Below are 15,222 nucleotides of genomic sequence, written 5' to 3'. Positions count from 1 at the left end.
GGAATATTCAGCCCCTGGCAGGCAGCAGGATTTTTAAACCTGAATATTCAGTGCTGGGCCACCAGCACTGGATATCTGCCTATTCAACTTACCAGCGATATTCACCCTTTTGGTCACATAATGGAAGGGCAGATTTTGCTGTCCTTTGTCCAGATAGTAACCCAGTAACTCCAGTCTCTACCCTCACATTGCCCTGATAGCATCTAACCAGATTTATAGTGCCAATATCTGGTTAAATAACGCTGGAAATCTTGGTCAAGGTCAGTGGGACTGATCCAGGCAGAAATCACCTCTACCCATACAAGTCTCACAGAATACTGACCCTAGATGGAATAACTACGATAATCAATCATTTAAACATCAAGACTCACTCACTTTAATTTTGGAGGATAAGGATCCAGGATTCTCATTTTTATTAATGTATATTCTTGAGGTCCAACACCCTAAAGCCGGAGAAAAGAAGACATTTTAAGTTTTATATAAAAGCAAGCTCTCTCTTGCTTTCTCCTTCCTTCTTCAGAAGTAAAAAGATCTCTGTACTTTGCTGTTGTCCCTTGAGGTTTAATTTAGCAGAATCAACATTGCTGGGATTATGCTGTGAAAATCTTTGTTTGCTTCGGAATAACGATAGGGAAATCTCTACATACAGCCCAGTTAAAAACTACGCAAGTCTCCACCTATTGCAAAAGTTCATACAAATTTTGGCAGAATTTTTTGATTCCTTAATTATCTACATGGACAACCTTGGAAGCGCTGTTGGCTTTGCAATACTATAAGGCTGAAAACTGGTTTTTCAAATGAAAAGTTCAGATTTTTTTTTTTTTTTTTTTAAATCCTAAAACAACTGTGGGTTATTTTGGAACCCTTATGGAAGCCTTTGACTGGCGCAGCGTGTGGTCGTTTATTGGAACTTGCAATTCCCTATGAACCCTGACTTTGTAATGCTCGATTCATTTTGTTTCTTAAGTTTAGCTTTGGGGCGGGTGGAACATGTTCTCGTTTAATGCAACCTAGTCTGTTTTTTCGCTATGGATCTGGTTATTTCTGGAATTGAATGCCTTTGCTTGATATCAATAAACATATACATTAAAAAAAAAAAATCCTTTTATGTACTGGATGGGATGGGATCTATGTCCGGAGGGCACCGTTTGTTTGTCCAGAAAGCTTTCTTACTGGCCAAACGGGCGATTTTAGTGTGCTGGCGGGAGCGGGCTATCCCAACGGTGGTGCAATGAATTGGCCTTGCTGGAGCGCCGGGCTGTGTCCGGTAGGGTTCCCCATAGTTGGGATCGCTTTCAGGAGATTTGGGAGGCCTATTGGACGGCTTTGCCGCACCGTTCTAGGAGTTTACTGCTTAACTCATAGGATATGGGGGGACTACACCTCTTTCTGCTCTGCTCTCTGGCGTTTGTGGCTTGTTTCCTCATTCACTCATACATACCTGTGTTTTTTCTGACATCTTTCTTCTTCTAGTTGTGCCATCCACATGGGGGGGGGGGGCTGGGTGGGTAGGTTGGGTATCTTTGGGGTGATATTTGTAAAAGCATTTCTGAGCACTTGATTCTTTCTGGCACTGTGTGACTGTTGTATTCTTAGTTGATGCCTTGTACTTAGGGTTTGCCGTGGTGTATTATTGGCTCTTTTGGCACGGCTGCCTTTTGTTGTGTTCTGTGTTTTTTCTTGATTTGCTCAATAAAATATATTAAAAAAAAAAAAAATCCTATCAGTGCAACTTAGACATGGAGGTTTTTAAATGTTATCTCCATGTACACTTTCCCTTCTCATGACCTAACCTGACTATAATTCCCCTCAACCTTACAGTACATATGCTACTCATCTGCAACCGAGTGGGATGAGTGGAAGAACCATGGCTTTCCCACATAAAAATGACTGATCACTAATCCCTAAATGACAAGTTTTCAACTAATCCTGTCAGAGCATAGTAAAGGTCCCAAGCTGTCGACTATACCAACTTTTCTTTACCCAAATGTCTGAAAACCCCAACTTCCAGAAGAGAGGAGACAAGTTTGTTTTTTCCAGAATTTTATCCCCAAATAGCTACTAGCAGAAACGGGAGCCTCTGTCCGGCTCTAAAGAGAATCACAAATAATCCCTGAAAATCAAAAGGGCCTATATAAACCCCCACTTTTACAAAACCATAGTGCGATTTTTAGCACCTGCTGCTGTTATCACTGCGGCCAGTGCTAAAAACCATGCTACAGTTTGGTTTTTTTTTTGGGGGGTGGGGGTAAAAGGCATGAATTAATGTAAATTTATAGCAGGATTTTATTCAAAAAATTAGTGCAAATAAAATTGAATTAACATTTGTAAAGTAAATCTGGGCATGTTTAATTAATATTAAAAAAAAAAAAAAAAAATACAAAGTGTGAAACCAAAAAGTCCATAGTTAGGGAACAAAAAGTCAAAAGAATTGAAAATGTTTTCCATGTGGATATCCCTAATCTGCGACATACACACTTTAAACAGAATGAGTGGAAGGAAACAGCATAAGCTTAAAAAAAAAAAAAAATCTACTCTCCACTATTGAAGTCAGCTAAACCCCAGCCACATTAATGCAATCAAAAGAAAAAACCTCAGAACTGGGCGAGTCCACAAACCCTACCTCCTCCACATCATAGGCATAAAAAGAGCTTTCGAAGTAGCATTATCTGGCTGTCATTAACTGTTTTCAAAGGTTTTAATGTTGAATCGCTGAGAACAAGATTTAACATGTAGGTTCAATTTAAATAAGGTCCCTAATCTGGTACATAAATACCTCTCCTGTTTGCCTATCGTGATCCATGCAGGGCTGTCCATCTCTTGGAGAATAAATTGTATACCTAGAAAATACAATACACACAATTCAATCAATGCAATATTGTGCATATTTTACTTTGAATAAGAGTTGTATTTGGTTAGTCAGTATCTTTTATTGAATTGGGCTATTTTCTTTTTATAAGACATAGTTATTTGGGTCTGTATTTTAATTACTTTTTGTAATTACTATTGTGTAAACCGTCAAGAACTGATGGTTTGACAGTATATAAAAATAAACTATAATTTATTATTATTATTGCAAAAGCATAACAGGGATGTACAGCAGTTTGTAAAGTGGATTTTGTCAGACAAGCACCATCTTCCACCCACTGGTTTCAGATTTCTCCATTTAGGATGTCTGCTGATTTAGGAGGTCTGCTGGTGTTTCGGTAAGGTCAGTGAAACCAAAATATAATACAGACAAACCACTACCCCAAGATAAATCAATAAACATCAGCTTTTTGGTTGGTTTTAAATGAAAAAGAGAGAAGACTCAACTGATATCTGTAGCCTGGAAAGAAAAAAAGTATTGTGTATCCAAGTACAGAGCTGTTAAATACCACAGACTAATTAAATGACTGCCAAAAAAATTATGATGCTCGTCTACTCGACCTGAGCCATTTTTGTTGCAGAATATGAAAGCAAAAGTGTTTAAATTGTCACATCAGCAGAGAGGAAATTAATTTACGGCAGCATTGTGCCTGTGTAAGTTGTTGCTGCACTGAACAATGGCTGAACACAATAACTCCGGAAGCAGATGTTCTGAAACTTGATGGCAGGTTGGGTTGACGATGGCAGTCAATCATGAAGCGTAAGCAATTGTGGGAACCGCCGGTGCCTGATCGCGGTAAGGGTTTGGACGGGCGGACAGGCAGGGGGGCGATGCCAGTTCTCGGGGCTCACATATGGTTTGTGAGGCAAGATTTGCGAGAGTGTTTTGCTCGTCTTACAAAACACTCGCAAACCAAGGTTTGACTGTGTGTGTGTGTGTATATATATATATATACACTTTTCTGAATGGTGTCAGAGGGGACTTTTATCCAACAGAAGCTTATATGGTAAACCAAGGAGGCCCAATTATACTCCGGGAACAGGTACAAGTCATCTACCTTGCCCCTTCTACATGAAACACATACCTTTACCATACAATAATGCATTATAAAATTAGATAAAGGGAACATGCTTACCGTTTGCCAAATTTTATTTTATTCCTTTCCTTGAGGGTCAAGTACTGCCATCGAACAAAGGAATCATAATATGGATTAACATCCGTGGTGATGAAAGAACGGCGCCAGTCAACCTAGAGTCAAACAGGGATAGTCTGATCATCAAGCTTCGACTCGTCCCTCTCGAGCTCAGCCCGTTCATGCAGACTCGAGAGGCTTCATCTTTGAAATCAGTACCCCAGAAACACAGGTCTTCCTGCTCGGCCAATATTTTCTGAGGATTTCAGCCCTTTTTGATAATTCAAGGACGTGAAATTCAACGGACATAAAAGCACTACTGTTGAACAGCTTTTGAAGTGTTAGGGTTAGAAATGAAATCAATTTACAGGTGCCTTCCAGAGCGCTTAAAAAATGTGATTATAGATGCTCAAATGTTTTACTGAATTAGCTCCACAGAGTCGATGAATAGAAATGGACCCTCAGTGTTAATTTTATTCAGTTATTACACAACTACTCAACATATATAAACAGGATGGAGTCAGTGCAGAGGAGGACTACAAAACTGGTCAATGGTCTCTGTCATAAAGTGTATAGGGAGTCCTGAATAAACCCGAAAAATGGGAGAGAAAAATATAACTCAAACAACAAAAATCTCCCAAACCCCTAGAAAGAAACTGAGATGAGAGGGAGAGACCACTGGTAGGGAGGATCCACTCAAAAAGAATATTAAATCAATTAGGTATTACTGAAATATATAAGAGAGCCCTCAGTCACACAGCCTTCCTCCAGTCTCCCGGAGATAACGGCTGTCACTGGTTTGCACCCAGAAAGGTGTCAACTGTGAAACATCCCCGGGCTCTCTTGCTTGGAATTTAGTGATAAATAACACAAAAGTGCAAAGGAGTGCATGCAAAATCAAAAACACCCTCTCTACTAGTGGTCTCTGCCCCTGATCCAGGGGGGGCCAAACAAAGAAAGTTCAAGTGTCCAAATTCAGTAATAAAGCCAATGGAAGATACTTAGCTTCTCAAGAAAAGGCAGCCAGCCAGCAGATAACCAAGTGTCCTAGGAACAGACTAAGGGGTCCTTTTACTAAGACGTGCTTTGACACGCAGCTCCTGATTGGTAAGGCCCGACTTTAGTGCAGGAAGAGGTGGTCGGAGCATACAACGAGCGATTTCCTTCATTCGCCGGGGCTCCGGCTGCTCTCTCCTGCCGCCCTTTCCAGTCTCCCCCCTCGAAAAACCGTATTCGCGGTTTTTCAAGATTTGAGGGGGGGGGGGAGTACTGTATACTTACATTATTGTAAACCGAGTCGAGCACCTTAGGGTTGAAGACCCGGTCTATAAAATTAAGTTTTATTTTAGTATTGAAGACGCAACTCATAACTTGCTTCTTCCTTGCTAATCTAGCAACGTGGTGGCTGTTTCCCACTGAACTCTTTACCTTTAACCCCATGCGCTTCAGATCCTGGACTGCCAGCGGCGGGAAGTAATCCAGCCAATGCTCGGCCTCAGAAAACTTCCCTATCTCTTCGTCAGAAAGACCCAGAGACTGCATGATTTCCCACTGATACTTGGACGATCCAGATTTGGCAGCGACTTTGCTCTAGACACAGGGGTAAAAACAAACACAGTATGAGATTACAATGCACAAGACAACCCAACAAGCTAGAATAAATCTTTTTCTTCTTTTTACTAAAACGAAAGCACCAACGAACAGGAAAATTGAGATTTATTTTTACACAGAAGCAGAATATATTTCATCTGTTGGTTCGGAGAAGGTGCGTGAAACAGGATAAACCTCTGGCCTACTTCTGCTCCGTCGGTTTCTTATTACCGACGCACTGGAGTGAAGCAACTGGGACTTTATTATCACATGTTCCAGCTTGGAGCCTTATTAGCCATAAATAACTCATAGCAGAGTCGAATATGTATACAAGAAATATCACCGACTTCTATACAGCCTCTATTACCGTATTTTCACGCATATAACGCACGCGCTATACACGATTTTACAAACCGAGCATAACCATGCGCGTTATATGCGTGAGCGCATTTTACAATTTGTTTTTTTACATTGCTGGTTCCCCCCCCCCAACGTCCGATTCCCCCCGACGTCCGATTCATCCCCCAGCCCCCCCGCACCATTTGCGGTGGAGAAGCAGCCTACCGTGGGTTTGCGATGCCAGTGAGCCCTGTGCTTGCTACCTCTGCCGCGGTCCCACCCCTTCTTTGATGTCAGAGAAGGGGCGGGACCGCGGCAGAGGAAACAGTGCAGGGCTCACTGGCATCGCGAACCCACGGTAGGCTGCTTCTCCACCGCAAACGGTGTGGAGGGGCTGGGGGATGAATCGGACGTCGGGGGGGTGCGAGGGTCCTTCAGGATGGGGAGGGCCAGCGGTCCTTCGGGGTGGGGCATCAGGCTTTCAGGGTGGGGTGGGCCTTCAAGAGGGGGGACAGGACTTCAGGGGGGGGACAGGACTTCAAGGGCAGGGCGGCGATAGAAGAGTCGGGGCGGCAAGCAGCATGCGCGGTATACGCGTGTGCGCGCTATATGTAAATTTATTTACATAAATGTTGTTTTCCCGCGCGCTATACCCGTGTGCACGTTTTACACAGGTGCGCGTTATATGCGTGAAAATACGGTAGTTAAACTACGTGATACAGTCTAGGAAGAATCACCCAGATATATAATCCCAAGACATACCTTTTTGCCCTTGGTTTTATCTTTAATGATCACTTCTTCTTTCTTGGCAGGAACATCTTCCTCTTCTTCATCTTCCTCGGGGAACTGAGGGGGACAGCCGTACAGTTCCATCTCTCTCTTCAATTTGTCTGCACAAGCCTAAAAACAGAGTGCCATTAAGAACCCACCGATTGGTTAGTCCATTAAAGAGAGAGCGCACACGTGGGTGGCTTTCTATGAAACAGGCCCTCTTTTACTAAGGTGTGCTAACCGTTTAGCAAAAGAGGGGGACAGTAAATTAAAATAAATGTATATTTCTACAAAGCAAAGAAGCATTTCAACATACAAAATTTCTGGGAACTACTATACTCCCTTCAAACCTGTGGAAGGAACCTCTGTAGTCCCCGAGAGGGTAACTCTACAACTGTCCTCCCCTGCCAACTTATAAGGCACCCATTTCTGTTGTCATTCCCTCTTACTAGCCTCCCTAAGTCTCTTGTAATTCCCACCTAAGTATCATGTATAAATACGTCAATTTCTGGTTCACCGCTTCCCTCCCATTCTTGGTTTTTTATATGTAAAAAGCAGAGGATCACTGTACGGTAACATTGCTCAATTTAACGCCAGCTCTAAGCTGTTTTGACTTCTTCCCCATAACCTCCTCACTGTTTTGACGCGAAGCCTCTTATTCATTTTCTCGTCTAGGACTCACCCGCAAGCTCCAAGGAGCAGGTGCTATTAAATGGTTTTGTAAAGTGCTGTGGGTGCCTGGAAAAACTAACCAAATAAGAAAAACACGTTTAAAATCCTGCACAGTTGCAAGAATTCCAGGTCGGACAGAGCAGAGCAAAGAAATCTCTTGCATGATGGATAAAACGATGGAGCACCAAATCCAATGAAAGAAAAATAACATCCAGGATCACATACAGTACAGATATATAACAGCATATACTATGGACACATCACGACAGAATAAAAAAGTAAAAATACTTTTATCGACAGCAAAAAAAAAAATAAAAAATACATATATTCACACACACAAACATACATACATACACAAATTTTTTAAAAAATTATCAAACTCACAATTCTTACTGAAAATGTCATTCTTAAGAACATAAGCAATGCCTCCACTGGGTCAGACCCGAGATCCATCATGCCTGCGCAGTATTCCTCTATCTATACCCCTCTATCCCCTTTTCCAGCAGGAAGTTGTCCAATCCTTTCTTAAACCCCAGTACCCTGCTCTGCTCTATTACGTTCTCTGGAAACGCATTCCAGGTGTCCACCACACGTTGAGTAAAGAAGAACTTCCTGGCATTCGTTTTGAATCTGTCCCCTTTCAACTATTCCAAGTGCCCTCTTGTTCTTTTATTTTTTGAAAGTTTGAAGAATCTGTCCCCCTCTCCTCTCTCTATGCCCTTCATGATCTTGTAAGTCTCTATCATATCCCCTCTGAGTCTCCTCTTCTCCAGGGAAAAGAGACCCAGTTTCTCCAACCTCTCAGCGTATGAAAGGTTTTCCATACCTTTTTATCAGACGCGTCGCTCTCCTCTGAACCCTTTCGAGTAACGCCATATCCGGTACGGCGACCAATATTGGACACAGTACTCCAGATGCGGACACACCATCACCCGATACAACGGCGGGATAACTTCTTTCGTTCTGGTTGTAATACCCTTCTTGATTATGCCTAGCATTCTGTTTGCCTTCTTAGCAGCCACTGCGCACTGTGCCGTCGGCTTCATTGTCATGTCCACCATTACCCCCAAGTCCCTTTCTTGGGTACTCTCATTCAATAACATCCCTCCCATCGTATAGTTGTTGAGGAAAGTAAGATCCTGTTTCCATCAAAATCATTTCGCTGTTCCTGTCGAATCCATCATCCTCTCCAGACTGGACTACTGCAATTCTATTTTCATAAGCCTAACAAAGAAAAACCTTCACAAACTCCAATGGATTCAAAATGCCGCAGCCAAGCTTATCTTTGCAAAAAGTAAATTCGATCACGTCTCACCGCTTCTTTCCAAGCTTCATTGGCTCCCGATAATTTCCAGAGTTCACTTCAAATGCATCTGCCTAACTTTCAAGATCCTCCACGGCATCCTTCCTCCATTAATTCCACTCTCCTGGAATTCCTCAAATCTTAATACCACCAGACCTACCCAAAAACTAAAATTATCCTTCCCCTCACTAAAAGACATCTCCCACCCAGGAAAACTGGGGACCTCCCTCCTCTTCAGATTCATCGAGCTCTGGAATAGACTTGCCTCCCCTCTTTGGAACCTGAGTGCCCTCGAACCCTTCCGTAAACATCTGAAAACCTGGCTTTTCTCAAAAACCTAACACTCCCTCCTCTTCTGACATCCCAGCCCGCTAACATTCTCCCCTCTCTGACCTTCACCCATCCCTCCCTTGGAGTTCCTTTCTCATTACAATTCTTGTAAACCGGGCCGAGCTCCACAAATGTGGAGATGGCGCGGTATATAAACCCAAGATTTAGTTTAGTTTAGTTTGTATCTCGGGTTTCTGCTTCCCACATGTAATACTTTACATTTTTCAATGTTGAACTGGAAAAAGGTACCTTAATTGGCATTCCAGTGCAGTGCAGACCAAAGGGAAACAGGCAGCGTTTTCCTTTCAGTCTCTGAAACCCAACTGCAAACTACAAGACAAAAAAGAGTTTTGAACAGATATCGGTATACAATTAACTCAATAAGAAATCTCAAAGGAAGATCTACATGAGAAAGACGATCAACATGAGATTGCTTAAATGCATGTACACTTGGGGTGGGGGGGGAGAGAGAATTCTATAAATGGTGCCCAGATCAGTAGGGCGCTTAGTAAAATGACATGTACCGTGTGTCAAGTTAGACGCTTGCAATGTAGGCCGAACTCCAGTCCTAACCATGCCTAATTTAACTAGACATAGGCACAGCTAGGTGCTCTCTCAATTAACTGAAATATTATTTTTAATGAGCTTTTAATGGCACGATCCAATAATTATACTAATTAAGCTCGTTAAATAATTGGGTTCCACGTGGAAAATCATGCCAACATCATTTTTCTAGGCGCCATATATAGAATGCACTCCCCCTTCCCCCCCCCACACACACTTAGGGTGACCACCGGAAGAAAAAGCAGGAGAGAACCGTTATATTAAACCACTCACAAAAAAGAGAGGGGGGAGGAAGAGAGACATACTGAAAACAAGTAGCATACATCATTTGAGTCAATATTTTTTTTTAAAAATTTACAAAACCGTGGAAGCGTTTTTTAGCGCAGGCCAGTGCACTGAATGCTCTGCTCCCGACACTCACTTCCTATGCGTGTTGGGAGCAGCGCAGAACATTCAGCGTGCCAGCCTGTGCTAAAAACCGCTTCTGCGGTTTGGTACAAGGGGGGGGGCGGTTGTAATTTCAATTATACATATCAAGTATGAAGAAAAGAATAACATTGGTGAAACATATTTCACAAGAAATATTACAAAAAGAAAGAAACTATTTCTAAAACCCACTTCAAGGAGAGATTTGCGAGGATAAGCTAAAAGTAAATTATTCCCAATAGGATGCGCTAACTGGATTTCTAATTATAAACATTGAGATCCATTTCCTTTTTTAAAATCTTTTCTGATTTTAAATGACCCATTTTTCCATGTTCCAATAGAAATTTCTCCAAACGGGAATGATAAAAACAAAAAAAACAAAAAACAAACGACCCAAAAAAAACCCCAACCCTGGATATCAGGGCCAAAAACTGTTTCTTACTTTCCCGAGCAGCTCTTGTTACATCTGGAAAAATTTGAACTGGCTGCCCGCATTTTGGGATCAAATTTTAAAGAGGTTATCCCAGTGCCCAGATGCCCTACTGCAGGGGTGTCAATGTCCCTCCTTGAGGGCCGCAATCCAGTTGGGTTTTCAGGATTTCTCCAATAAATAGGCATGAGATCTATTTGAGTGCACTGCTTTCATTGTATGCTAATAGATCTCATGCCTGTTCATTGGGGAAATCCTGAAAACCTGACAGGATTGTGGCCCTCGAGGAGGGGCTTTGACACCCCTGTCCTACTTGAGTGCATCAATTCTATTTGACTGGGATTTAACTTGATGCACATTGCACCATTCTCAAGTTCAGGGACTACTTAAGTCAGGACGTTCCGTGTTTTCTGGTAAAGGGATTACATGCTCCAAATGCGTTTGGACAGATAAAACAGAATTACACCAAGAATGAAATCCATACCTCACATTTAGACAAAGAAAACGTGTGTCCCAGGTGCAGACGGCCATTCATGTAGGGATACGGGAAGGTCACAAGGCATTTTCCTGTGCTGTCAAAATGTTAAAAGCACAATAACTTTACAATCAAATCAGATTACTAGATAGGCAAGATATCAAATGTCTTTTATAAAGAGTTTGACATTTGCATGTTTACTCTAGAACAGGGGTGTCAAAGTCCCTCCTCAAGGGCCACAATCCAGTCAGGTTTTCAGGATTTCCCCAATGACTATGCATGAGATCTATTAGCATACAATGAAAGCAGTGCATGCAAATAAATCTCATGTATATTCATTGGGGAAATCCTGAAAACCTGACTGGATTGCGGCCCTCGAGGAGGGACTTTGACACCCCTGCTCTAGAAGGTAGGAGGAAGGGAGGCATACCCAGTGGAAACACCTTAGACAACCTCCTACCACCAGAAGCCTGGGTCCTCTAGAATTCACTGAATTCCTTGTGAAGGTGATGCACCTTCTATGCCCTTGGCAGATCTGCTTTTTTTACCCCGAACCCACCAAAGGGCTTCCTCCTTGACCAATACCAAGTTCCCTGGGAACTACCTACTATCCTGGGATGGTAGCTTCTAATTTCCTGGAAGCATCCTCTGGTGACGGAAACCGACATGGACACCTTGGGTCTGTCCTCCAGGAGCCAAGGAACCTTAGAATCTCCAAGGTCCTTAACCAACTTTACACCTACCCAAAAACGTAACTTGTTGAGCTAGGTTTTTAAAGCCAAATCTCTGACCAAGACCTAAGATATCTAAGTAAAGTCATACAGCATGTCTGCCGAAGGCTGTTCCCAGTTTGAGGCACACTGCCTCCAATCTTTCCCCCACTGTTCTAGACAGGAATCCCTAGGAAACTGTTCAGTCCAACAAAACAGGCATGGGTCACATATCCACAGTGCCGCCATCTGATGGTCCTGTGGATTCTCTACAACTGCATCTCTCGCCACAGATATAGTAATCTTCTTGATTTCCACCAATGTGTTCCACTTTTGGAAGATGCACTTTCTTTCTGTCCTCTCTGGGGATTTGATACAGCCTTGCCATTGACTGACTCTAGTTTTGCATATGGAGCCTGTCATTCAACCATAATTATCTTCTTGATCACTATGTGCATGGATAAGGCTTTGGCTGGCTACCAGATCATGCTCCCAGGCTCTGTGGCCCGGCTTAACCAGCCCTTGTCCCATTTATCACATTTTTTTTTCTTAACTCCTTGGTTTCTGGGATGAGCCAAAAAAAAAACCAAAAAAAAAAAAACCCAACCCATTTCACTGGTAACTGCCTGCCACAAATTGTCTCTAGGCTCCTAGCTGTTGTAGACTGACAAATATCAGCTGGCTTTGGACTGCATGGAACCCTTTTGTGGGAGAAGGTCTTGTCAGTAGTTCTGTCTCCATCTACTGGCAGGAGATTATATAACTTGCGATTTTGAAGGAGTATATAATGTATAATGTATATTGTAGTAATATAAACTAAATATTATGATAAGACATATAGAAGCAAGTATAGGAAGTGTTCCATCAGAAGATTACAGTTAATAAATAAAGTTAGTGTTTATTTTATGATAATAATTTTTATTGATTTTTTTTATCATAGTTTGTACTCCTGAAGAAGCCATTCATGGCAAAACTCAGGACTGAGTTGAGATTTTCTGAGAAGTTGAAAAAAATCGCATGTTGGCATCATAGCATTTTTGCACAGTTTGCACAGTTATCACTCATGGATTTTATATAAAAAACCAGCCTGCGGAGCCACAAGATAAGACCATCTCTTAAGATAAGTGCAAAATCTTTCAATGATTGTTTTTAACAATACTTGAGGAGAAAATATAGTATGCACTAGAGTATTGGTCATTTTATAACAGATCAAAATTTAGAACATAAGGGACATGAAAGTGTTCTGATGGTCCCTCTCTGATCTCAGTGTGGCTCGCATGTAAAAGATAAAACTCTGAGCACTTTTCATACACTATTTTCGTTAGTCACATTTTAATTTTAGCAATTAATTTATAATAATATTTATATATAAACTGGTATTTATTGTTTGGTTGTTAGGAGATTATATAGCCACGTCTGGACTGGTCTGGAGGGACAATGAGGAATTTCTACTTCAAATATTAACTTACCTGGTCTTATTCTCTGGGTCTAAAGCATTGACTTCAAATGCTTTCTCAGCCTCCCATCTAGCTTGGATTTCTTTTTCAATCTTCCTGAGAAAGTCTAACTTTGCTGTACCCTTTCGTTCCTATTTAAACAAAAGGAAAAAACATTCATAATCATTTAATATCAGCTTACTACAATATTTGACATTAGAAATTCTACACCAACTGTCACAAATATCTTTTACTCATTATACTCATTTTCAGAGTGAAATTGCAGGTGTACATTCACTTAAAAAAAACAAAAACTTACATCAGGAAAGCTAGTTACACATATTTACACTCTACTAATTAAAGCATGTGGCCCCAGTCAAGGGCGATGCAGTGTTTTCCTCTGCTGCCCCTGGGTGTTTACCGTCTTGCCGGCTCCCTCTATCTTACTGCAGCGTTTGCGCGTTTTTGCGGCCCCAGAAATTTTTTTTTGACCAGTGCGGCCCAGTGAAGTCAAAAGGTTGGACACTCCTGAATTAAAGCACAAAGTGTATTTGAGGAAAACACACGCCTGCCTTTGAAAATTCAAAGTAAGTATGTAAATGAAACCCTCCACTCACACCTTCTTGCAGATCATATTGAGGGATACAGGAAAACCGGGTCTCCAAAAAGGAGCACCTAAATGGGCCTCCGCGTGTGCGGATCGCCGGACTAGATGGACCTTGGTCTGATCCGGTGAAGGCGTTTCTTATGTTCTTATGAACACCTTCACGATTTGAACAGCCCATATACATCCCTATAATGTACAATCATTAGTTTCGGTAACAGTCCCCTTTATCAATCACATCAACCAAATTCAAATGCACATTATCCTCACCAATACACAATAATGCTAAAAGGAAATTTTAAGACAATCCAGAAACATAAGACCGATGTCAAAATGATGAAATATTTTGGCACCCACTAAGCAAGACTTTTAACAAAGATTAGCTTTGTTGCATGTTTCTTATGTGGGTTCCAGGACTTAAGAGCTGGATTGATCAACAGGATATCAAAATAAATTATCCGTACAGCCACTTGGAAAATCCTGTGGTTCTGATAAACCACCAAGCATGCAACCAATCCATTTCAAGCTACAAAATAAATCTAGGGATTAAAGCTTGTCAGGGGAAATTTGGGCGTAAAAAATCTCGCGGATAGCATAACGGAGCAGAAGAAAAGTGTTACAAAACAGTGCATGGATTCAAATTTAAGGGCTCCTTTTACTAAGGTGCGCTAGCATTTTTAGTGTGCGCTGAAAATTAGCGCACACTAGCCCCCCCCCCCCCCCGCTACGCGGAAAATACCAGCTCTATGGAGGTGTTAGCCACAGCTTAGTAAAAGGAGTCCTAGATTTAGCCACTATAAGGTGCATTAATGCATACAAATCCTGGATAGCAAATAAGCATGGCTATTCAATTTGCAGATTTTGAGTTTATCACATTCATTGCATTTATGTTTGATGTTTTCACTTCTGTTTATGTTCATTTTATCTATGTTGATCTTTTTACTGCTGTCAATAAAATTGTAAGTGGAATTATAGCTGCTGTACACTGTCTTGGGTGAATCCCTTCTTAAAGTCGGTTAATAAATCCCAATAAATAAATGAGAGGCTCTGCTCTGCTCTGCTCTTCCCCCCCCCCCAAAAAAAAAATATATATATATAAGGATTTGGGGTGGAGGTGGAACTGTCAATGAATGCAACCAAGCAAGCACCATCCTCACAATGCACCAGGCTAAGAAACATTTGCAAACACAGGGATCGAGCTCAGTCCATGGCTGCTGCTCACCGTCATTTTGCACCGAGAACCCGGCAGGAGAGCTGAGCCCACGTTGCTCTTCTCCAGGGCAGAAGGAAGCGGAAGACGGCGCTCGCGACAGCCACCAAAGCGGCTGACGTCCGCCAGGAGGCGGGGCCTTCTCTTAAAGGAGCCGGAGCCCGGCCGCTGGGAGGCTGAAAGTGGGCGGGGAGAGGGAGCGCCAATCGGATCTCTCCCCTCGACCCTGGGAGCTTAGCGAAGGCATCCCTCAACGTAGGATGCCAACAAAAGTCTCCTTTTCTGCTCTGAACTGGGGCCGGATTGGCTTGGGCTGGTTCTCAATTCAGATCTGGCTTTCTAGAGCAGTGATTCCCAACCG

The 15,222-nt window shown here is 42.1% G+C and overlaps 1 protein-coding gene across 1 annotated transcript in view; it reads right to left on the bottom strand.

Moving 5' to 3' along the window:
- LARS1 (leucyl-tRNA synthetase 1) overlaps window positions 1–14,980 on the bottom strand; it is a 47,450-nt gene extending 32,470 nt beyond the window's left edge. Inside the window, exons 1-9 of the mRNA XM_033927507.1 lie at window positions 14,874–14,980; window positions 13,081–13,199; window positions 10,911–10,998; window positions 9,256–9,336; window positions 6,693–6,830; window positions 5,430–5,591; window positions 4,005–4,117; window positions 2,777–2,840; window positions 376–443 (exon numbers count right to left, since the gene is read on the bottom strand). Coding sequence (XP_033783398.1) covers window positions 376–443; window positions 2,777–2,840; window positions 4,005–4,117; window positions 5,430–5,591; window positions 6,693–6,830; window positions 9,256–9,336; window positions 10,911–10,998; window positions 13,081–13,199; window positions 14,874–14,879 — 839 coding nt within the window. The 5' untranslated portion in view covers window positions 14,880–14,980. The remainder of the gene's footprint in view (window positions 1–375; window positions 444–2,776; window positions 2,841–4,004; window positions 4,118–5,429; window positions 5,592–6,692; window positions 6,831–9,255; window positions 9,337–10,910; window positions 10,999–13,080; window positions 13,200–14,873) is intronic.
- Window positions 14,981–15,222: the final 242 nt, after the last annotated feature.

The sequence above is a fragment of the Geotrypetes seraphini genome, chromosome 18, assembly GCF_902459505.1.
Source record: "Geotrypetes seraphini chromosome 18, aGeoSer1.1, whole genome shotgun sequence".
NCBI lineage: Eukaryota > Metazoa > Chordata > Amphibia > Gymnophiona > Dermophiidae > Geotrypetes > Geotrypetes seraphini.
This window is presented reverse-complemented; position numbering and strand designations above follow the sequence as displayed.